Source organism: Petromyzon marinus, chromosome 68 (genome assembly GCF_048934315.1).
Source record: "Petromyzon marinus isolate PM22_M1 ecotype Great Lakes invasive population chromosome 68, UKy_Petmar_22M1.pri1.0, whole genome shotgun sequence".
In the NCBI taxonomy this organism is placed as follows: domain Eukaryota; kingdom Metazoa; phylum Chordata; class Hyperoartia; order Petromyzontiformes; family Petromyzontidae; genus Petromyzon; species Petromyzon marinus.
Window position 1 is genome coordinate 7,547,673 of NC_133734.1, and position 25,177 is coordinate 7,572,849.

Genomic DNA, 25,177 nt, shown 5'->3' on the forward strand with positions numbered 1-25,177 from the left:
AGCGAGTGGGTGGGTGGGCGAGTGCGTGGATGCGTGGGTGAGCGTCAAGTGTGACGGTTCGGCCAGGTCAGGGTGAGAGGTGACGACGATGTGCGAAATAAAGACCGTACCTTGGTGACAAAGAAAATGGCCAGAGTCCTTCTTTCACGTGTATGTTGAACCTCTTTCGCACCGTACGTAGCCGTCCGTGCTAAGCGGAGGTGAGCGGGAAGGGCGGCTTCGCTCTCGGGATCATTGGAACAACGCAAACCCCTCCACCACGACACGGTGGCGATCCTCGGGAGAGGCTCGGTGTGCGTACACGGCATTCGATAGACCACGTTTCGATTTAACGAAACTATGGATTTCTTTTTGATTCAAAGCTTTCGTGACTGCAGTAATTCATATTCTTAGCTCACGTGACTTTACCGAAAGAGCTAAGAATATGGATTTCTTTCTCCAATATTTTACACGGAAAGTTGATGATAACATAAAGCAATGAATGCATTTGCTATTTCTATCTACGTGACTTTACCGAAAGAACCAAAGAACACTGAAATTAATACGTAAACATTTGTAAAATCATAGATCTACTGTACTGTTTAAATTTTTACATTTAAATGCGAGCAAAACATTTCTTTTGTGTCTTTATTTGTGTTTCTCCCTTGTGATGGGACTTTGCAGGATGAACGTTGAGATTTATAAGGAGCATTGGGTGACCAATAAGTTCTGAATTGGTCTACAGTAAGGTAGGGCACTGATAATGGGTTAACAGGTATGCAGTAGTATATAATGTAGTGTATAGGGGTGTAGTGTATAGTACTGTATAGTGTCGTGAATAGTGGTGGTGTATAGTATAGTGCAGTGTATAGTGGTGTAGTGTATAGTGTCGTGTATAGTGGTGGTGTATAGTGCAGTGTATAGTGCAGTGTATAGTGCAGTGTATAGTGGTGTAGTGTATAGTAGTGTATAGTGGTGGTGTATAGTAGTGTATCGTGTAATGTATAGTGGTGGTGTATAGTAGTGTATAGTGCAGTGTATAGTGGTGTAGTGTATAGCGGTGGTGTATAGTAGTGTATATTGTAATGTATAGTGGTGTAGTGTATAGTGGTGGTGTATAGTAGTGTATAGTGGTGTAGTGTATAGTAGTGTATAGTGGTGGTGTATAGTAGTGTATAGTGCAATGTATAGTGCAGTGTATAGTGGTGGTGTATAGTAGTGTATAGTGCAATGTATAGTGCAGTGTATAGTGCAGTGTATAGTGGTGGTGTATAGTAGTGTATAGTGCAGTGTATAGTGGTGTAGTGTATAGTAGTGTATAGTGGTGGTGTATAGTAGTGTATAGTGCAGTGTATAGTGGTGTAGTGTATAGTGTCATGTATAGTGGTGGTGTATAGTTGTGTATAGTGCAGTGTATAGTGCAGTGTATAGTGGTGGTGTATAGTAGTGTATAGTGGTGGTGTATAGTAGTGTATAGTGCAGTGTATAGTGGTGGTGTATAGTAGTGTATCGTGTAATGTATAGTGGTGGTGTATAGTTGTGTATAGTGGTGCAGTGTATAGTGCCGTGTATAGTGGTAGTGGATAATAGTGTGTAGTGCAGTGTGTAGTGTAGTATACAGCGTGGTGTATAGGGTGAACTTTGAGATTTATAAGGGGCACGGGATGACCAATAAGTTCTGAATAGGTCTGTAATAAAGCAGGGCACTGATAAGGGGCTCACAGCTATGCGTTTCTTCACTGTACTTTAAGTCACTTTATTTTTTATACTGTACAGTATAAAATTGTAATATTACGTTCAATATAAATTGCCTTCGTTGACAATATGAAGAGTAAGTTATGAAGTGTTCATAGTGTGAAATGGTAAGTCACGAAGGCCGGGAACGCATCCCCATGGCACCAATGTTGTAAGTGATTCACTATACGACGTTTCAATATACGAGCAAGCTCCAAGGAACGGGTCTCCTTCGTATACCGCAGTATCACTGTGCGCGCTGCGAGCTTATTTCTACCCCAAATTCACGACACAGTACGCGGTTTGAGTTCACTCGTGTGTGGCCACGTGGTCAAACGTGGGGCTACTGTACTGTGCACTGTACGTACTGTATTCGTGTGATGTACCGCGCGTACTGTATTGTGCGCACTGTATGTACTGTGTTGTGTGCACTGTGCACTGTATTGTGTGTACTGTGCACTGTATGTACTGTATTGTGTGCTGTACCGTGTGTACTGTATTGTGTGTGCTGTACCGTGTGTACTGTGTTGTGTGTGCTATACCGTGTGTACTGTGTTGTGTGTGCTGTACCGTGTGTACTGTATTGTGTGTGCTGTACCGTGTGTACTGTGTTGTGTGTACTGTACCGTGTGTACTGTTGTGTGTACTGTACCGTGTGTACTGTATTGTGTGTGCTGTACCGTGTGTACTGTGTTGTGTGTACTGTATCGTGTGTACTGTATTGTGTGTACTGTGTGCGTAAAGGCAGCGGTGGTGTAGCGGTTAAGGCTGCGCTACGAACCCGACCACCCGAGTTTTGATTCCCTCTCACGGCCACCAACACCCAGTACACAGACACACACATGTATACACACTTGCACATATACACACATATACACTGATACGTAGACGAAGACAAAGATCCCCCCGTTTAGCCTGTAACAGAATGTTGGGGCAAGTGCTGTGAGTAGCGAGCAGCACCTATGAAGGCTATCGGCGCTGTGGCACACGAGGGGGTGGGTGGCTACCAGCACCACGCCCGGTCGCCTTTGTCTCTCCCCCCGTAGCGATGTTTAACCTCACACCGCAACACCAGGTACTCGTTTGAGGCTGAGTCGACCTAGGGGAGGCACGGGACCGGCTCAGATAATTGTTGCCGATGTTGGTGACCGCGAGCGGGAATCGAACCCAGGTGGTCGGGTTCGTAGTGCAGTGCGCTAACCGCTCCCCACACACACACGTGTACGCGCACGCGGACGCATGCACGCACGAGTGTGTGGAAGCTAAGCGATCTTCACTTCACACATTGCACATTTATTCACACAAACACTGCACCTCAGCCAACTTTCCATTGGTCCCCGTGTCTCCATGTGTTTCTCTGTGACCCCGTGTCTCAACGAGACCTAGTGTGTCTCCACGTGACCCCGTAATGGTGTCTCTGTGTGACCTAGTGTGTCGCCATGTGTCTCAGCATTTCCCAATGTTTTTCCGTGTCCCCCTGTGTATACAGTGTCCCCCGTGTGTATCCATGTGTCTGTGTGTCTCCAAGTGCGTCTCTGTGGTTTCACGTGCTTGTGTCTCTGTGTCCCCATGCCTTCCCAAGTCTCCATTCATCCCCGTGTATCTCTGCACTCTTATTACTCTGAGCAGTCTCCCTGTCTCGCCATGTTACCGTGAGCCTCTCTGTCCCTGTGTCTCACTGCGTCTTTCCGTATGTTTCCGTGTCCACTTTTAGGTCCCCGTGTGTGTTCCATCTCCCCGCGTTTCTCCGTATCCCTGTCCACGCATCCCTGTGTTCCTGTGCGCATCTATGCCCCATGGAGTGTGTGTCTGCCCGTGTCTCTGTGTGTCTAGGTGCGGACTTGGAAGCGCCCAGCCTTGGTGAGATACTTCACCCCTTTGAACGGCTTGTACTTCTCCCCATAGAGGTCCAGACGGTTCACTTTCAACCCTGCGGCGACAACAACAGCAGCAGCTGCCAGTCACCACTATGCGGCGGTGACGTCACCACCACGGCGCTTGTGCCAGGCTAGATGCACTTTTAGGCGTTCACATGAAGTGTGCGAGGCTTTCCGCTGACAGGTCACAGGACAGACCCAGCAGGTGCCATGGGTTGACTTACTGAGAGTGGACCGGTCGATGCACCACCACCAACCTGTGCCCCCTACTGTGCCACCTCGCGGTGTTTTAGCCACCCGGAACTCCACTCAATGTTGTGGGCGTTGCTCCTCTGCCCTCCGTTGTTTCTGGATGGTGACTGCCTCCAACTGCCCAGTAGCAGCAGCGTCCTTCACGAGCCTCCTCCTCCATAGAGGCCGATCTTGACACCGCTGGTACCGGTCATCGGCGAGTCCACTCAGCTCCACATCCTCCCGTAACAGCATCAGCTCCACCTCTCCCCTAGTTCTTGCCATGCTTCGTTTAGCTCCCTCTATCCGGCCAAACTGAAGCTGATTGGGCAAGCAGTGGCTAGGCATGCGGGCTACGCGACCCAGCCAACGCAGCCTTGCCTGCCGGAGGAGCTCACCGATGGGACTGTGGTCAGACCTTTCTCTACGGGTTTCCGTGGGTCCTCAGTCACCCCCCTTCCTGCTCCCCGCGTACCTGAAATGGCGAACTGCTGGATCTTGAAGTGGACGTTGATGACGGGGTTCTCCTCGGGCTTGGGTGCCCCGGACTGCAGTGTCAGAGAGCCCTTGATGGTCGGCAGCTTCTGGGGATTAATCTTCCCAATGTCCCACGTGAGGACCTGGAGCACGACCACGGGGAGGAAGGAGGGTGGACACCGCACGGGGTGGGTAGAGGGAGGATAGGGGGAGGGAGGGAGGTAGGGGGAATGAGGAAGGACACGGGGAGGAAGGAGAGAGGAGGTGGAGGGAGACACGCGGAGGGGGAGGAGGAGAGACACACGGAGAGGAGGAGGAAGGTAGATGAGGAGGGAGATAGGAGGATGACAGAGACATGGTGAGGAGGGGAGGGAGAGAGGGAGGGAAGGCATGGGAATCCGGAGGGTAGGAGGAGGGACAGACACTTTAACACCACAGACCACGTGAATCCGCTGTCTCCATGTCCCCTCGTTCCACCTCTGCGTCGCCCCACGTCCGATGGTAACGCATGGACCGTGTCTCCCTCCCTGTGTCCATCCGTCGGTCTCTCCCCTCTCTCTCCCTGTATCCCCTTTCTCACTCTACCCCCGTACCTCTCCTCTCTCCCTCTCTCTCCTCTCTCTCCCCCATACTCCCCCACCCACCCCCCCCCCCCCCATCTCGCTCTATCTCTCTATCTCCCCCTCTCTCCCTCTCTCCTTGTACCTCCTCCCTCCCTCTACCCTCCCTCTACCCTCCCTCTACCCTCCCTCTACCCTCCCTCTACCCTCCCTCTACCCTCCCTCTACCCCCCCCCCTCCCCCCGCCGTCTCTCCCCCAGTCACCTTGGAGACGGGGTCGAAGGCGTGGGCCCCCTGCGTTGCCGTGAGCGCCACGGCGAGCACGGGGGGCGGCAGCGTCGCCGTGACGACGACGGCCTCCAGCGTTTTCCCCCCGCTGTGCCGAGGCCCCAGCGTCAGCTCAAGACGCCCGCAGCCGCCACCGCCCTCACGGAACGACACCGAGTGACGCACGCACACGGGGACGGACGCCAGGCTGGGGTAGAAAGACAGAGACACACGGACACCAGGCTGTGTGTGTGTCTCTCCGTGTGTGTCTCTCCGTGTGTGTGTCTCTCTCCGTGTGTCTCTCTCCGTGTGTCTCTCTCCGTGTGTCTCTCCGTGCGTCTCTCCGTGTGGCTCTCTCCGTGTGGCTCTCTCCGTGTGTCTCTCCGTGCGTCTCTCCGTGTGTCTCTCTCCGTGTGTCTCTCTCCGTGTGGCTCTCTCCGTGTGTCTCTCTCCGTGTGGCTCTCTCCGTGTGTCTCTCCGTGCGTCTCTCCGTGTGTCTCTCTCCGTGTGTCTCTCTCCGTGTGTCTCTCTCCGTGTGTCTCTCTCCGTGTGGCTCTCTCCGTGTGTCTCTCTCCGTGTGTCTCTCCGTGCGTCTCTCTCCGTGTGTCTCTCCATGTGTCTCTCTCCGTGTGTCTCTCCATGTGTCTCTCTCCGTGTGTCTCTCCGTGTGTCTCTCTCCGTGTGTCTCTCCGTGTGTCTCTCTCCGTGTGTCTATCCGTGCGTCTCTCCGTGCGTCTCTCCGTGTGTCTCTCTCCGTGTGTCTCTCTGTGCGTCTCTCTGTGCGTCTCTCTGTGCGTCTCTCCGTGTGTCTCTCCGTGTCTCTCCGTGTGTCTCTCTCCGTGTGTCTCTCCGTGTGTCTCTCCGTGTGTCTCTCTGTCTCCGTGTGTCTCTCTCCGTGCGTCTCTCCGTGTGTCTCTCCGTGTGTCTCTCCGTGCGTCTCTCCGTGCGTCTCTCTCCGTGCGTCTCTCTGTGTGTCTCTCCGTGTGTCTCTCCGTGTGTCTCTCTCCGTGTGTCTCTCTCCGTGTGTCTCTCTCCGTGTGTCTCTCTCCGTGTGTCTCTCTCCGTGTGTCTCTCTCCGTGTGTCTCTCTCCGTGTGTTTCTCTCCGTGCGTCTCTCGGTGCGTCTCTCCGTGTGTCTCTCCGTGTGTCTCTCCGTCTCTCCGCGTGTCTCTCTGCGTGTGTCTCCGTGTCACCTCTGTGAGGAGACGTGATAGGAGATGAGCCGGAAGTTCCCGTCGGGAGGGATGAAGGAGAGAACGCGCTCCGACTCCCAGCGCTTGAAGCGCACGCACGGGTGGAAACTCACATCGTCCAGCAGACGCGGGTTCTGCACGCGGAGAGACCGAGACACGTGAGAGGAGACACACGGGGAGAGAGAGACACACAGGGAGACAGACAGAGACACGGAGAGAGACAGAGAGACATGGGGAGAGAGAGAGAGACATGGTGAGAGAGAGAAATGATGAGAGACACAGGGAGAGAGATGGGAAGAGAGAGAGACATGGGGTGAGAGACATGCGGAGAGACACGGGGAGAGATAGAGACATGGTGAGAGAGAGAAATGATGAGAGAGACACACAGGGAGAGAGAGAGAGATGGGAAGAGAGAGAGACATGGTGTGAGAGACACGGAGAGAGAGAAACACACGGGGAGACAGACAGAGACACGGAGAGAGACAGAGAGACATGGGGAGAGAGAGAGAGAGACATGGTGAGAGAGAGAGAAATGATGAGAGAGACACACAGGGAGAGAGAGATGGGAAGAGAGAGAGAGACATGGGGTGAGAGACATGGGAAGAGAGAGACACGGGGAGAGAGAGAGACACGGAGAGAGATAGAGAGACATGGGAAGAGAGAGAGAGACATGGTGAGAGAGAGAAATGATGAGAGACACACACAGTGAGAGAGATGGGGTGAGAGACATGGGGAGAGAGAGACACGGGGAGACAGTACAAGTGTGTATATGCAAATGCGAGTGTGTGTATCTGTCAGTGTATATGTAGGGGAACGGTGGCGCAGTGGTTAGCACTACACTGCGCTACGAACCCAGCGACCCGAGTTTGATTCCAGCTCACGACCACGGCCGGTGACGTTTATCTGAACCGGTCATGGACCTCCCCAAGGTCGACTCAGCCTCAAATGAGTACCTAGTATAGCGGTGGTGTGGAGTAAACATCGCCACTGGTGAGACAAAGGCGTGGTGCTGGCCACCCACCCCCTCGTGTACCGTTCCGGCCTTCATAGGTGCTCGCTAACAGCACTTGCCCCAAAAGTCTGCTCAGGCTATACAGGGGATCTTTGTCTTTATGTATATGTATAGGTGTTTATGTGTGTGTGTAAGTTGGTGCAGTAGGAGGCACAGGTGGTGCATCGGCCAGTCATCTCAGTCAGTTGACCCGTGGCACCTGGGTCTGTCCCGTAACCTCCTGCGAGCGGACGTTCAACACTTCACGTGGCCTCAACATGCACATAGCCTGGCACGAGCGTCGTGGTGACGTCACCTTAGTGGCGAATGGCGGTTGTTGTTTTTGTATGTGTGTATATGTATGCGTATGTATATGTGTATGTGCGTGCGTCACCATGAAGGAGAGTGTGAGGTCAGGCATCCCCGTTAGCTTCACACAAGCGTCAATCACGCCCTGAATCTCAGCCGTCACTGTGGAGCCTGAGACACACGCGGAGACACACAGACACGGACACGGACACACAGGCACGCACGGAGACACACAAAGTGCCTCTCTCTCTCTCCCTTTCTCTTTCTCTGTCCGCCCTCTCCCTCTTCCCCTGCCTCCCCCTCTGTGTGTCTGTGTGTCTATTAGTGAGTGGGCGAACGTATTGCTGGCTCTCTCAACTTTCTCTCTCCCCATCTCTCTCTCTCACTCATCCTCTCCCCCTCTGTGTCTCTGTGTGTGTCTCTTGATGAGTGTGTGAACATATTGCTACCACTCTCCCTCTCCCTCTAACTTCTTCCGTGCCCATACAAAGACGGTGCAGTTTACAAGACCCGGAAGAAGATGCCGCAAAAATGACAATGACGGATGGAGCACGCCGCGTACCACTCACACGCCGGTGACGTGCACCACTCACACGCCGGTGATTCGCACCACTCACACGCCGGTGACGCGCACCACTCACACGCCGGTGATGCGCACCACTCACACGCCGGTGATTCGCACCACTCACACGCCGGTGACGCGCATCACTCACACGCCGGTGATTCGCACCACTCACACGCCGGTGATTCGCACCACTCACACGCCGGTGATTCGCACCACTCACACGCCGGTGACGCGCACCACTCACACGCCGGTGATGCGCACCACTCACACGCCGGTGATTCGCACCACTCACACGCCGGTGATTCGCACCACTCACACGCCGGTGATTCGCACCACTCACACGCCGGTGATTCGCACCACTCACACGCCGGTGACGCGCACCACTCACACGCCGGTGATTCGCACCACTCACACGCCGGTGATTCGCACCACTCACACGCCGGTGATTCGCACCACTCATACGCCGGTGACGCGCACCACTCACACGCCGGTAACGCGCACCACTCACACGCCGGTGATTCGCACCACTCACACGCCGGTGATTCGCACCGCGTCGTCTTCGAATGCTGGGAGGCCGGAAAAGCCCTCTGTACCAGCATGAACGGCACCACCCTCCTTTTCACCTCCTAATGTGCTCGCTCGTCAGGCGTGGCGTGCGCGACAACCACCACCACCACCACCACGTGACGTTTTTGTGTTGCGGCACGTGGCGCTAGACGCGCCACGTGCCGCAACACGTGGATTTTTATTGTGTTTGGTTATTTGTGTTGCTGGTGACTTTGTGTTTCATAGCGAAATCGGCTCCAGTGCTGTTGCTGCTGGCAGCAATAAAAGTGCTTTAAAAGTAACAAGTCTCTCACACTCTCTCTCTGTCTCTCTCTATCCCACTCTCTCTCTCTCTGCCTCTCTCTCTCTCACCAGAGCGATCTATGATGGCATCCACCTCCTCTATCACGTCGAAGTACGCCTCGTTGTTGGTGTAGCGTACGCCGGTGCGTCTCCACGGCACGTTGGAGAGCTGCCCCGAGGGCAGAGTGTCTCCGACATTGGTGCTGCCTGCACGGGGGGAGGGCGGGAGAGAGAGAGAGAGAGAGATGGAGAGCGAGAGAGTTTAAAACCAATTTTATTTCTGCCAGCAGCGTAAGCACCGGAGCCGATTTCCATGCCATGTCACACATCAAGTGCAGCGTCACGTGTGGACATCACAACTACTACCCCGCTGCACATGGCACTGCACGTGCCACGCATAGAGAGAGAGAGGCGGGAGGGCGAGAGAGGAGACAGAGAGAGAAGTGAGAAGTGAGAGGAGAGAGAGAGAGAGACGCTACACATGGGAATAGAGGTGAGGATGAGAGACAAAGGGAGATAGGAGACAGGGGAGAGAGAGAGAGAGAGACGGGGAGAGTCGCACAGAGACAGGAACACCATCACGCACAACACGAACACCGCGTCGTTACGCCACGCCATGCACGGACGAAATCGGCTCACTAAAAAAGGTAAAATTCGGAACAGCGTTCGCGCCGGTGCAGATGGGCTTGACTGGGCCCGCCCCCCGACCGCGCGCATCCCCAGCATTTGGAGTGCCACGGAGTGGTCCACTTGGAGCCGTGTCTTGAGCCAGGCCCCTCAGCATCGCCACCGCCAGAGTGGCCGTCAGTTGTCGCCTCGCGACGTCTTTCTCCTGGTCTCGTAAACTGCGTCATCTTTGCTTGGGCACGGATAGGCGTTTGCAAGATCGTGGCGGCCTATTAGCCAAGTAAGGCACCCACCCCATAATTGAAACTGCTTTTGTTAAAAGGCACCCCCTCAGGTATCCTGATAATGGACCCCAAAAAGCCGGAACATAGGGGTTGACCCGCGGACACCCCAGGTACTGGTGGGGACAGATCCTCCCTGGCTCCGCAGGATGCACACAGAGACTGGTGGCCCCCTGAGGAGATTCGGCTGAGCCCCACGGCCGAGCGCACCCCGTGTCTCTCTCCCTCTCTCCCCGCGTGTGTTCTCTCTGCTGTGTCTCTCTATCTCTCTCTCTCACCGGTGATGGAGTTCACGACCGAGCGCAGGATGGTGGGAGGCTTGATGAGCTCCTTCAGGATGTTGGCCTCTGTTGCGAGGGGGAATCCGTTGTCCAGCATCTCCTCCAGCAGCTCGTAAACCACCACGCAGTTCTCCCTGATGGCTGCCTCCGTGCACTCCCCAAAGTAATCCTGACAAAGCCAGACGCGGAGAGCGAGTGAGGGAGAGAAATACGCACGTACACGAAAGGCTGCCACTCCTATGTCGGGAGCTGGACCGGTACCGCCTGGACGGCTGTGGAATACAGGAGGTCCGGTGGACTGGTTCTGGTGCGTTTGTGTGTGTGTAGTGGAGAGGCAGCCACTCCTCTGTCGGGAGTTGGACTGGTACCGCCCAAGCCGCCCCTCCAGAAGGCAAGGAGACTGTGTTCGCTGGGTCGTGTAGCCCGCATGCCCAGCCACAGCATACCCAAGCAGCTTCTGTTCAGCCGGATAGAGGGGGCTAAACGGCATCGGCATAAATTTTGATTTAAAGCTTTCGTGACTGCAGTAATTCATATTCTTAGCTCTTTCGGTAAAGTCACGTTGAAGGGAAACAATAAAATAATAAAATATATATAAAAATACTAATTCTCACGACGTTTCGACCATAACACAAACGGTCATCATCAGGTGTGAAAAACCAACGGCAAGAAACATTTGAAAGAAGTGGCGGTTTGCATTTATTTATAAGCGGTGTTTGTATTTATTTATAAAAACCGTTAGCACCACGCGCAGCGATTTGGCAGTTTATTTAGAAGGACGAGTACATCTATGTTCTGAAAAGAAGAGGGGGGAGACGAAAAATTAATGTATGCTGTCTGAAAGCCACCGTAAGCGTGAACAATCAATTAAGACCTGAAATGGTTTATCAAATCCTTCCAGTGATTGCTAAGCCAGAATCCATCTTCTCGGTTGAAATTGTCTCTGTGCTTGTATATGTGGATAGCATCGGCATAGGCTAGAGAAGAGATGGAGCCGATGCGGTACGGGAGGATGTGGAGCTGAGTGGACTTTGTAATGTCTGGTACCAGCGGTGTCAAGATCGGCCTCTCTAGAGGAGGCTCTTGAAGGACGCTACTGGGCAGTGCCACGCTAGGTGCACCTTGAAGCTACTGGGGAGTTGGAGGCAGTTGTCCTCCAGAAACAAGGGAGGGTGGAGGAGCGATGCTCACAACAACGAGGGTCGGGCCGGGCGGCTAAAACACAGCAAGTTGGCACACTAGGGGGTGCAGCATGGTGGTGCATCTACCGGTCATCTAAGTCGGCCAACCCATGGCACATGCTGGGTCTGTCCCAAGACTTCCCGTGGCCTCGACATGCACACAGCCTGGCACAAGCGCCGTGGTGACGTCACCACGACTTGTCTATGGTTCTGGGTGGCCCTATGGGTCTCTGTAGACGTGCGTACGTACGATGAACTACCATCGCACCATACATCGGCAATCAGAGGTGCGTGAGTGCACCTGCAGTGTGTGTGCGTGCGCATGTGCAGAAACGTGCACGTGTGCGTGTGTGCACGTGTGTGCACGTGTGTGTGCACGTGTGTGTGCACGTGTGTGTGCACGTGTGTGTGCACGCGTGTGCGCACGCGTGTGTGATCCTGCAGTGTGCGTCCACGTATACGCACACCTGGAGGCTGGGGGGGTCTTTGTCTTCTTGGTGCACTAGCAGCGTGTACGTGTGTGCGTGTACGTTGTGTACATGTGTACACGCGTACGAATGTGTGTCTGTGTGCAATTGCAGCGTCTGTGTGCGTGCGTGTCTGTGTGTGCGTGTCTGTGTGCGTGCGTGCACCTGCAGCGTGTCTGTGTGTCCGTGTCTGCGTGTCTGTGCGTGCAACTGCAGCGTGTCTCTGTGTGTGCCTGTGAGCGTGTCTGTGTGTGCGTGTCTGTGTGTGCCTGTGAGCGTGTCTGTGTGTGTGTGCGTGCACCTGCAGCGTGTCTCTGTGTGTGCGTGTGTGTGTGCGCGCGTCTTGTGTGTGTGTGTCTGTGCGTGCGTATCTGTGCGTGCGTGCCTGTTTGTGCGAGTGTCTGTGTGTGTCTGTGTGTGTGTGCGTGCACCTGCAGCGTGTCTCTGTGTGTGCGTGTGTGTGTGCGCGCATCTTGTGCGTGCGTGCCTGTTTGTGCGAGTGTCTGTGTGTGTCTGTGTGTGTGTGCGTGCACCTGCAGCGTGTCTCTGTGTGTGCGTGTGTGTGTGCGCGCATCTTGTGCGTGCGTGCCTGTTTGTGCGAGTGTCTGTGTGTGCGAGTGTCTGTGCGTGCGTGTCTGTGTGCGTGCACCTGCAGCGTGTCTGTGTGTGCATGTCTTTGTGTGTGAGTGTCTGTGTGTGTCTGTGTGTGTGTGCGTGCACCTGCAGCGTGTCTCTGTGTGTGCGTGTGTGTGTGCGCGCGTCTTGTGTGTGCCTGTTTGTGCGAGTGTCTGTGTGTGCGAGTGTCTGTGCGTGCGTGTCTGTGTGCGTGCACCTGCAGCGTGTCTGCGACGCGGTGCAGGAACTCGATGATGAAGAGTGGCGGCGCTTCGCTGCGCGTCACCGCCAGCAGCGACACCTTGCCCCGCAGCGCGCTCAGCACGTAGTGGTGAGGGGTCGCCAGCACCGGAGCCACCGCCTCCGCCAAACACGACGACGAGGAGGCGGAGCCACCGCCACCGCCGCCAGCGGAGCCACCGGCAGAGTGGGCGGAGGCTCGACCTGCCAGAGAGACACGGGGAGAGAGACATCACTCACCGTGTCTCTCTCTCCCTGTATATCTCTCTCCGAGTGTCTCGCTCTCTCCCCCGTGTATATCTCTCCCACCATGTCTCTCTTTCTCCCCGCATCTCTCTCTCTCTCTCTCCCCCCAGTGTCTCTCTCCCTGTGTGTGTGTGTCTCTCTCTCTCTGTCCCCCGAGTCTCGCTCCCCATGTATCTCTCTCCCTGTGTGTGTGTCTCTCTCTCCCTGTGTGTGTGTCTCTCTCTCTCTCCCCAGTGTCTCTCTCCCTGTGTGTGTGTCTCTCTCTCTCTGTCCCCCGAGTCTCGCTCCCCATGTATCTCTCTCCCTGTGTGTCTCTCTCTCTCTCCCTGTGTGTGTGTCTCTCTCTCTCTGTCCCCCGAGTCTCGCTCCCCATGTATCTCTCTCCCTGTGTGTGTGTCTCTCTCTCCCTGTGTGTGTGTCTCTCTCTCTCTCCCCAGTGTCTCTCTCCCTGTGTGTGTGTCTCTCTCTCTCTGTCCCCCGAGTCTCGCTCCCCATGTATCTCTCTCCCTGTGTGTGTGTCTCTCTCTCCCTGTGTGTGTGTCTCTCTCTCTCTCCCCAGTGTCTCTCTCCCTGTGTGTGTGTCTCTCTCTCCCTGTGTGTGTGTGTGTGTGTCTCTCTCTCTCTCCCCAGTGTCTCTCTCCCTGTGTGTGTGTCTCTCTCTCTCTGTCCCCCGAGTCTCGCTCCCCATGTATCTCTCTCCCTGTGTGTCTCTCTCTCTCTCTCCCTGTGTGTGTGTCTCTCTCTCTCTGTCCCCCGAGTCTCGCTCCCCATGTATCTCTCTCCCTGTGTGTGTGTCTCTCTCTCTCCCTGTGTGTGTGTGTGTGTGTCTCTCTCTCTCTCCCCAGTGTCTCGCTCCCCATGTATCTCTCTCCCTCCTGGTCTCCGTGCTGCTGCGAATTCCCATATCGGAGCAGCACAGCGCCTCCTGGAGACTCAACGTACATCTGCTTGACGACACCGACTTCAGAGAAACCTTCAAAGCCTTTTGGGCTCAGTGGCTGCCTGCCAAAGGCAGCCTCAGCTCCCACCAGCTGTGGTGGGACAACACAAAGGCGCAGGTTCAGGGGCTCTCTGTCAGCAGTTCATGAGCGGGCACGCCGCCGCCGAGAACGAGGTGGCGCGCCAACTTGCAGAACGAGCTGCTGGCGCTAGAGGCGGAGCTGAGCTCATCCCACAGCACACAGTAGGGTGAGACGCTACTGGAGAAGCAGCGGCTTTTAAGCTCCATCGCGGACGAGCTTCTGTGTGCAAAAAGATGCGGCGCCTGTCGCAGATGGACTCTCTCCCTCCAAGTGTTTCTTCCGCTTAAACAAAGCACCGGCCAACACCAACAAAATTTCCGGTTTGCGAACCCCAGATGGACAAATCAGCAACATCTGAGAGCGAGATCGCCAAGACCGCCAGGGATTTATGCGCGCAACTTTCCGCCGCCGAAACCGCACACGACGGGGCTGTCCGGGAGCTACTGGACGGGGGCCCGACCTTAGGAGTCCCCGAGCGGGGATCGCCTGGACAGCCCCCGTCACCCTGCAGCAGGAGCTCCACACCGCCGTGAAAGGGCTCGCAGCCGGTAAAGCCCCGGGGATTGACGGCCTCCCGGTTGAGTTTTACGCGGCCGTCTGGGATGAGCTCGGCCCTCCACTACTACAATTGTTGACGGAGAGGCCTGCGGAAGGGGGAACTCCCCACAGAGCTGCAGGAGAGCAGTGGTCTCCCTGCTACCCAAGAAAGAGGAACCTGCGCCTCCTCGTGAACTGGCGACCCGCGTCCCTCTTTGTGCGCCGACTGCAAAATCTTCCCCAAGGTGCTGGCAAACCGTCTCAAGACGGCGCTGGGGTCAGCTGATCCTGCCGGAACAGTCGTATTGCATCCCCGGACGGTGCATATATACGACAACATCGGTACGGTCAGAGACGTGATCTCCCTTGCAGAAGCGCGCAACATGGACTTGGGCCTCCTCTTCTTGGATCAGGAGAAGGCCTTTGACAGGGCGAGCCACCAAGTACCTGGACAAACTCCTAACGTCGCTCGGCTTCGGCCAGGCCTTCATCTCGCACGTTAGGCTCCTGTACACGGGGCACATCCAGCCTCTTGAACAACAATTGCATTTAGCGCCACAGCGCATGGATTTATAGTGTTTGTTATTTGTTTGCTGGTGACTTTGTGTATTTCGTATCGGAATCGCCTGCAGTGCTGTTGCTGCTGGCGGCAATAAAAGTTGTTTAAAAGTCAAAAGTCTCTCCCCGTGCCTCTCTCCCTCTCTGTCTCTCTCCCCTTGTCTCTATCCCTGTGCCTCTATCTATCTCCCCGTGTCTCTCTCTCTATCTCCCCATGTCGCTCTCTCTGTGTCTCTCTCCCCGTATCTTTGTCTCTCTCTCCGCCATGTCTCTCTCCTTGTGTTTCTCTCTCTTTCTCTCTCTCTCTCTCTCTCCCGGTGTCTCTCTCTCCCTGTGCTTCTCTCCCCGTCTCTCTTACCTGCCGCACGCTCCTTGGCCTCTAGCCAGTAGTCACACACGGAGCGAGAGACGGGCGACTGCCAGTGCTTCTCCAGGAAGACATCGCCCGCCGGGTTCAGCAGGAAGAGGCTGTGGATCATGGTGACCGATGTCTGCGTGGAGAAGACGGAGAGGAGGTGGGGGGGGGGGCACGGTGAGAGACGCGGGGAGAGAGGTGCGGGGAGACAGACGCGGGGAGAGAGACCCGGGGAGGGAGACGCGGGGAGGGAGACACGGGGAGAGAGATGCGGGGAAAGAGACACGGAGAGAGAGAGAGAGACGCAAGGAGAGAGAGACGCGGGAAGAGAGACACGGGAAGAGAGACGCGGGGAGGGAGACACAGGGAGAGAGACACGGGGAGCGAGAGACGCGGGGAGAGAGAGACACGGGGAGGGAGACGCGGAGAAAGACGCGGGGAGAGAGACACGGGGAGAGAGACACGGGGAGAGACACACGGGGAGATGGCAGTCACAGACAGAGACAAGCGAGACAAAGGGTTCCCCCAGTGGCAGCTCTCCCTGTAGCGCACGGTGGCTCGACACCAACGTAGCTTTGTAGCTACGTTTAAATTATTTTGCACTGTACGTAGCCAACCATATTCATCTGTGGGTCTCTATGGGTCTAGGTGTCTACAGGTTGTCCTTCCCCCGCACCTCCGATTAGCACGGTTGGCTACATACGGTGCGAAAGCAGTCCACCATACATACATAGAGATCCAGAGACACTCAGACATATAGAGACCCAGACAACCTAGACTCATAGGGACCCACTGATTAGAACAGTTGGCTACAACAGACACGCAACATACACAACACGCAAACACTACGTGAGTACAACGTAGAGAAATTGAGAAGCACATCGCTTAAGAATAAATAATGAAAACATAAACTCATTATACAGTAAAACCTTGGATTGCAAGTAACTTGGTCTGCGAGTGTTTTGCAAGAAGAGCAAATTTTTTTAATAAACGTTAATTTGATAAACGAGCGAGGGTCTTGCAACACGAGCAGTACGTGTCCAGTATACACGCTTTGTCTGCCGAGCGTCACGTGATCACAACTGAGCCAATGGTTCTTCTCTCTCTCTCTCGCTGCGGGATTGTGGGTAATCATCTCCCATGCTCGGTCTCAGTCCGCGCGAGCGTATCCTGTTTACTACAGTACTATAGTGTTGTGACCACGTGTATACTGTTTACTATAGTACTATAGTGCTGTGACCACGTGTATACTGTTTACTACAGTACTATAGTGTTGTGACCACGTGTATACTGTTTACTACAATACTATAGTGTTGTGACCACGTGTGTACTGTTTACTACAGTACTATAGTGTTGTGACCACGTGTGTACTGTTTACTACAGTACTATAGTGTTGTGACCACGTGTGTACTGTTTACTATAGTACTATAGTGTTGTGACCACGTGTATACTGTTTACTACAGTGCTATAGTGTTGTGACCACGTGTATACTGTTTACTACAGTACTATAGTGTTGTGACCACGTGTATACTGTTTACTATAGTACTATAGTGTTGTGACCACGTGTATACTGTTGACTACAGTACTATAGTGTTGTGACCACGTGTATACTGTTGACTATAGTACTATAGTGTTGTGACCACGTGTAAACTGTTTACTATAGTACTATAGTGTTGTGACCACGTGTATACTGTTTACTACAGTACTATAGTGTTGTGACCACGTGTATAGTTTATTACGGTACTATAGTGTTGTGACCACGTGTATACTGTTTACTACAGTACTATAGTGTTGTGACCACGTGTATACTGTTTACTATAGTACTATAGTGTTGTGACCACGTGTATACTGTTTACTACAGTACTATAGTGTTGTGACCACGTGTATAGTTTATTACGGTACTATAGTGTTGTGACCACGTGTATACTGTTTACTACAGTACTATAGTGTTGTGACCACGTGTATACTGTTTACTATAGTACTATAGTGTTGTGACCACGTGGATAGTTTATTACAGTACTATAGTGTTGTGACCACGTGTATACTGTTTACTACAGTACTATAGTGTTGTGACCACGTGGATACTGTTTACTATAGTGTTGTGACCACGTGTATACTGTTTACTACAGTACTATAGTGTTGTGACCACGTGTATACTGTTGACTACAGTACTATAGTGTTGTGACCACGTGTATACTGTTGACTACAGTACTATAGTGTTGTGACCACGTGTATACTGTTTACTATAGTACTATAGTGTTGTGACCACGTGTATACTGTTGACTACAGTACTATAGTGTTGTGACCACGTGTATACTGTTTACTACAGTACTATAGTGTTGTGACCACGTGTATACTGTTTACTATAGTACTATAGTGTTGTGACCACGTGTATAGTTTATTACAGTACTATAGTGTTGTGACCACGTGTATACTGTTTACTATAGTACTATAGTGTTGTGACCACGTGTATACTGTTTACTATAGTACTATAGTGTTGTGACCACGTGTATACTGTTTACTATAGTGTTGTGACCACGTGTATACTGTTTACTATAGTACTATAGTGTTGTGACCACGTGTATACTGTTTACTATAGTACTATAGTGTTGTGACCACGTGTATACTGTTTACTATAGTACTATAGTGTTGTGACCACGTGTATACTGTTTACTATAGTGTTGTGACCACGTGTATACTGTTTACTATAGTACTATAGTGTTGTGAACACGTGTATACTGTTTACTACAGTACTATAGTGTTGTGACCACGTGTATACTGTTTACTACAGTACTATAGTGTTGTGACCACGTGTATACTGTTTACTATAGTACTATAGTGTTGTGACCACGTGTATACTGTTTACTACAGTACTATAGTGTTGTGACCACGTGTATACTGTTTACTACAGTACTATAGTGTTGTGACCACGTGTATACTGTTTACTACAGTACTATAGTGTTGTGACCACGTGTATATTGTTTACTATAGTACTATAGTGTTGTGACCACGTGTATACTGTTTACTATAGTACTATAGTGTTGTGACCACGTGTATACTGTTTACTATAGTGTTGTGACCACGTGTATACTGTTTACTATAGTACTATAGTGTTGTGACCACGTGTATACTGTTTACTACAGTACTATAGTGTTGTGACCACGTGTGTAATGTTTACTATAGTACTATAGTGTTGTGACCACGTGTATACTGTTTACTATAGTACTATAGTGTTGTGACCACGTGTATAGTTTATTACAGTACTATAGTGTTGTGACCACGTGTATACTGTTTACTACAGTACTATAGTGTTGTGACCACGTGTATAATGTTTACTATAGTACTATAGTGTTGTGACCACGTGTATACTGTTTACTACAGTGTTGTGACCACGTGTATACTCTTTACTATAGTACTATAGTGGTGTGACCACGTGTATACTGTTTACTACAGTACTATAGTGTTGTGAGCACGTGTATACTGTTTACTATAGTACTATAGTGTTGTGACCACGTGTATAGTTTACTATAGTACTATAGTGTTGTGACCACGTGTATACTGTTTACTATAGTACTATAGTGTTGTGACCACGTGTATAGTTTATTACAGTACTATAGTGTTGTGACCACGTGTATACTGTTTACTATAGTACTATAGTGTTGTGACCACGTGTATAGTTTACTACAGTACTATAGTGTTGTGACCACGTGTATACTGTTTACTATAGTACTATAGTGTTGTGACCACGTGTATAGTTTACTACAGTACTATAGTGTTGTGACGACGTGTATACTGTTTACTATAGTGTTGTAACCACGTGTGTACTGTTTACTACAGTTTTATAGTGTTGTGACCACGTGTATACTGTTTACTACAGTACTATAGTGTTGTGACCACGTGTATACTGTTTACTATAGTACTATAGTGTTGTGACCACGTGTATACTGTTTACTATAGTACTATAGTGTTGTGACCACGTGTGTACTGTTTACTAAAGTACTATAGTGTTGTGACCACGTGTATACTGTTTACTATAGTACTATAGTGTTGTGACGACGTGTATACTGTTTACTATAGTGTTGTAACCACGTGTGTACTGTTTCCTACAGTACTATAGTGTTGTGACCACGTGTATACTGTTTACTATAGTACTATAGTGTTGTGACCACGTGTGTGTGCCTAAAGCATTTTTTTTTATTTTGTGTCCAAGTGTAGTGACTGTTCTTTAGTAACTGTCCTGCAACAAATGGCCCCCATAAAATCCTCAAAAGGAGGCAAAGGCAAGCGTTATTGGATGGGTTCCTTGTACTGGTAGGAACGAAGTTGTAAACTGAGTGTACCAGCCTGCAATAGATTAATGTGTCCGTCCGTCCCCTTTCAATACTTTAACGAAGTAAAATCTCGTGCTGTTGGGTGTAATAAAATTGCGCAAAATTCCAATGTTCCTACCAGCCCACCCTGCAGGGACCTGTTTAAAGTCGAGCAAGAAGAACAATATTCCAGTGAGCCAACAGGTGGCAGTGATTCCGTTTGTGACGGTGAAAATCGTCCTACACAATAACGCTCATCATCCTCCTCCTCCTCTCTCTCGTCTCCCTCACAGCAGCCACGATTACATTCAATTAATACATTTGATTACTTTACAGTAAATTTAAGTAATACCAATGTAACGAGGTATTTTGTATTCGTCATTTTTTTTACGTGAATATGTTTGGGTCGTGGAACGAATCGTCTTGAGTTTCCATTGTTTCCTATGGGGAAATTCGCTTTGATGTACGAGTGCTTTGGAATTGCAAACACGTTTCCGGAACGAATTATGCTCGCAATCCAAGGTTTTACAGTATTTACACAAGCCCGATGTATTTTTAAGATGGGACAGAGAGGGAGAGATGGTAAAAGAGAGAGAGACAGGGCTGAGAGGGTGAAGAGAGATGAGAGGCAGGGCAGTGGATAGAGAGAGTGTGGGGAGAGTGTGGGGAGAGAGAGGAGAGTGTGTGGGGAGAGAGAGGGGGGAGAGGAGAGTGTGGGGAGAGAGAGGGGAGAGATGGAGAGTGTGGGGAGAGAGAGGGGGGAGAGGAGAGTGTGGGGAGAGAGAGGGGAGAGAGGAGAGTGTGGGGAGAGAGGGGAGAGAGGAGAGTGTGGGGAGAGGAGAGTGTGGGGAGAGATGGAGAGTGTGGGGAGAGAGAGGGGAGAGAGGAGAGTGTGGGGAGAGAGAGGAGAGAGGAGAGAGAGGAGAGTGTGGGGAGAGAGAGGAGAGAGGAGAGTGTGGGGAGAGAGAGGGGAGAGAGGAGAGTGTGGGGAGAGAGAGGGGAGAGAGGAGAGTGTGGGGAGAGAGAGGGGAGAGATGGAGAGTGTGGGGAGAGAGAGGGGAGAGAGGAGAGTGTGGGGAGAGAGAGGGGAGAGAGGAGAGTGTGGGGAGAGAGAGGAGAGTGTGTGGGGAGAGAGAGGGGGGAGAGGAGAGTGTGGGGAGAGAGAGGGGAGAGATGGAGAGTGTGGGGAGAGAGAGGGGAGAGATGGAGAGTGTGGGGAGAGATGGAGAGTGTGGGGAGAGAGAGGGGAGAGAGGAGAGTGTGGGGAGAGAGGGGAGAGAGGAGAGTGTGGGGAGAGAGAGTGTGGGGAGAGTGTGGGGAGAGATGGAGAGTGTGGGGAGAGATGGAGAGTGTGGGGAGAGAGAGGGGAGAGAGGAGAGTGTGGGGAGAGAGAGGGGAGAGATGGAGAGTGTGGGGAGAGAGAGGGGAGAGAGGAGAGTGTGGGGAGAGAGAGGGGAGAGATGGAGAGTGTGGGGAGAGAGAGGGGAGAGAGGAGAGTGTGGGGAGAGAGGGGAGAGAGGAGAGTGTGGGGAGAGAGGGGAGAGAGGAGAGTGTGGGGAGAGAGAGGAGAGTCTGTGGGGAGAGAGAGGAGAGTGTGCGGAGAGTGTTGGCAGAGAGTGGGGAGAGTGTGGGGAGAGAGAGTGTGGGTAGAGAGAGTCACGGGGAGAGTGGGGAGTGAGAGTGTGGGGAGTGAGAGTGTGGGGGGTGAGAGTGTGGGGAGAGTGGGGAGTGAGAGTGTGGGGAGAGAGAGTGTGGGGAGAGAGAGTCACGGGGAGAGTGTAGGGAGAGTGGGGAGAGTGGGGAGTGAGAGTGTGGGGAGTGAGAGTCACGGGGAGAGTGTAGGGAGAGTGGGGAGAGTGGGGAGTGAGAGTGTGGGGAGTGAGAGTCATGGGGAGAGTGTGGGGAGTGTGGGGAGAGAGTGTGGGGAGAGAGAGTGTGGGGAGTGAGAGTCACGGGGAGAGTCACGGGGAAAGGAGTAGGGGAGAGGAGGGGGAAATGGAGGATGCTGAACGAGCGAGGGAGAAACGCAGGCATTGAGACAGACACCCTGACTTAGACGATTATAGTGACACACAAATACACAAAAACTCGGAGAGAGATCGCCCGTGAAGCCTAAAACAGACTGCTTGTAGCCCTTGACAGGTTGATGGGGCAAGTGCTGTTGGCAAACGCCCATGAAGGCTACAGCACACACAGAGGGGGTGGGTGGACAACGCATACATGCAGGGAGACACACAGAGACAATGACTGAGACAATAACAGACAGAGACAGACAGACACAGAGAGAGAGACAGACAGACATACAGACACAGAGAGATACAGACAGACAGAGAGACACAGGCACAGAGAGACACAGAGAGACACAGAGACAGACAAAGAGAGACACAGAGACAGACACAGAGAGACACAGAGAGACGCAGACACAGAGACACAGGCAGACACAGACACAGAGAGACACAGACAGACAGAGACAGAGAGACACAAATACAGACAGAGAGACACACAGACAGAGACACAGAGAGACACAGACAGACAGAGACACAGAGAGACACAGACACAGATAGACATAGAGAGACCCAGACAGACACAAGAGAGACAGATAGACACAGACAAAGAGACACAGACAGACACAGACAGAGAGACACAGACAGACAAACACACAGACACAGAGACACAGAGAGAGAGACAGAGACACAGAATGACAGAGACACAGACACAGAGATAGACAGAGACACAGAGAGACAGAGACAGAGAGACACAGACAGAGACACAGCCACACAGAGACACAGAGAGACACACAGAGATACACAGACATAGAGAGACAGAGACACAGCCACAGAGAGACACAGAGACACAGAGATAGACAGAGACACAGAGAGAGACAAACAGAGACACAGTGAGAGACACAGAGAGACACAGACACAGGGAGACACAGACACAGAGAGACACAGACACAGAGAGACACAAAGACACAGAGAGACAGATACACAGAGAAAGACACATAGAGAGACACAGAGAGAGAGACAGTGAGAGACACAGAGAGACACAGACACAGAGAGATCCAGACAGACAGAGAGACACAGACACAGAGAGAGACAGAGAGAGACACAGAGACACAGTGAGAGACACAGAGAGACATAGACACAGAAAGACAGAGAGACACAAAGAGACAGAGAGACACAGACACAGAGACACAGAAAGACACAGACAGAGACAGAGAGACACAGAGACACAGAGAAAGACACAGTGAGAGACACAGAGAGACACAGACACAGAGAGACACAGACACAGAGAGACACAGACACAGAGAGACACAAAGACACAGAGAGACAGATACACAGAGAGAAACACATAGAGAGACACAGAGAGAGACACAGAGAAAGACACAGAGACAGAGACACAGAGACAGAGACACAGAGAGAGACAGACACAGAGAGACATAGACACAGAGACACAGTGAGAGACACAGAGACACAGACAGAGACAGAGACACAGAGAGACAGAGAGAGACACAGAGACAGAGACACACAGAGAGACACAGACACAGAGAGACACAGAGAGACACAGAGAGACACAGAGAGAGACAGAGACACAGACACAAAGAGACAAAGAGACACAGAGAGATACAGACAGAGACACAGAGAGACACAGACAAGAGAGACAGACACAGAGAGACACAGACACATAGAGACAGAGAAACACAGAGAGACACAGACAGAGAGACACACAGACACAGAGAGACACAGAGAGACACAGACAGAGACACAGAGAGACAAAGACACAGAGAGACACAGAGACATAGACACAGAGACACATAGAGACAGAGACACATAGAGACAGAGACACAGAGAGACAAAGACACAGAGAGACACAGACACAGAGAGACAGAGAGACATAGACACAGAGACACATAGAGACAGAGACACATAGAGACAGAGACACAGAGAGACACAGAGACACATAGACACATAGACACAGAGACACATAGAGACAGAGACACATAGAGACAGAGACACAGAGAGAGACAGAGACACAGAGAGAGACAGAGACACAGAGACACATAGACACAGAGAGACAGAGACACAGAGAGACACAGAGAGACACAGAGACACAGAGCCACATAGACACAGAGACACAGAGAGACAGAGAGAGAGACAGAGAGAGACACAGAGACACAGAGAGAGACAGACACACAGAGAGACAGAGAGACACAGAGACACATAGACACAGTGAGAAACACAGTGAGAGACAGAGAGACAGAGACACAGAGAGAGACACAGAGAGACATAGACACAGAGAGACAGAGACACAGAGACACACAGAGACACACAGAGACACAGAGAGACATAGACACAGAGAGACACAGAGACACACAGAGACACAGAGAGACACAGAAACAGAGAGACACAGAGAGACAGAGACACAGAGACACACAGAGAGACAAGAGACACAGAGAGACATAGACACAGAAACAGAGAGACAGAGAGACACAGACACACAGAGAGACAGAGACAGAGAGACACAGAGACACACAGAGAGACACAGAGACAGAGACACAGAGAGACAGAGAGACATAGACACAGAGAGACAGAGAGACACAGAGAGACACACAGAGAGACAGAGAGAGACACAGAGACACAGACAGACACAGACAGACACAGAGAGACACAGAAACACAGAGAGAGACACAGACAGACAGACACAGAGACACAGAGAGAGACATAGACACAGAGACACAGACAGAGACACAGAGACACAGAGCGAGAGACACAGACAGAGACACAGAGAGACACAGAGACAGAGAGACACAGAGAGACACACAGAGAGACATAGAGACACAGACATAGACACAGAGAGACACAGAGAGAGACACAGAGACACAGAGAGAGACACAGAGACACAGAGAGAGACACAGACAGAGACACAGAGACACAGAGAGAGACACAGACAGAGACACAGTGAGACTCACGGCGTCACTCTCCTGCCAGTCACGTGACGCGCCAGCCGAGCGGACGTGACGTCAATGCCAAGTCGCCACAGTGCCGCGCACATCGCGGCGGATAAAAGCAAATAAGTATTATTTTTTTCAAGAATGATTCTAAAACATTTCAAGGAAACGCACCGTCGCATTCGGAGGTTAACTAGCGGCAGAGTCGATATATATAAAAAAATGTAACACGTGAGGTTTAAATAAATTAATAAATGCGCCTTTCCGCCATGGCGAGTTCAAAGGCAACCGGACGTGACGTCGGGTCGGGTTTTTTAAAATGCTTGATAATTTATGCAAATCACGCCTGCTACGTCATGCGATAAGTTAATGACCGCTAATTTATGCAAATCACGCCTTCTACGTCATGCGAGAGGTTAATGAATGCGAATTTTTGCAAATCACGCCTTCTACGTCATGCGAGAAGTTAATGATTGCT

The 25,177-nt window shown here is 51.8% G+C and overlaps 2 protein-coding genes across 2 annotated transcripts; both read right to left on the bottom strand.

Moving 5' to 3' along the window:
• Window positions 1-321: 321 nt before the first annotated feature.
• Window positions 322-3,500, bottom strand: LOC142906663 (uncharacterized). Its single transcript, XM_076054939.1, has 3 exons — window positions 3,365-3,500; window positions 1,104-1,696; window positions 322-1,065 (listed from the first exon to the last, which is right to left on the bottom strand). The coding sequence occupies exons 1-3, from the start codon at window positions 3,498-3,500 to the stop codon at window positions 748-750; spliced, it is 1,047 nt and encodes a 348-aa protein (XP_075911054.1). The 3' UTR covers window positions 322-747.
• LOC116956870 (AP-3 complex subunit mu-1-like) lies at window positions 2,986-24,828 on the bottom strand. Its single transcript, XM_032978721.2, has 10 exons — window positions 24,721-24,828; window positions 15,445-15,577; window positions 12,701-12,927; window positions 10,218-10,389; window positions 9,101-9,238; window positions 7,703-7,788; window positions 6,318-6,451; window positions 5,123-5,333; window positions 4,297-4,441; window positions 2,986-3,643 (listed from the first exon to the last, which is right to left on the bottom strand). The coding sequence occupies exons 2-10, from the start codon at window positions 15,563-15,565 to the stop codon at window positions 3,543-3,545; spliced, it is 1,335 nt and encodes a 444-aa protein (XP_032834612.1). The 5' UTR covers window positions 15,566-15,577; window positions 24,721-24,828; the 3' UTR covers window positions 2,986-3,542.
• Window positions 24,829-25,177: the final 349 nt, after the last annotated feature.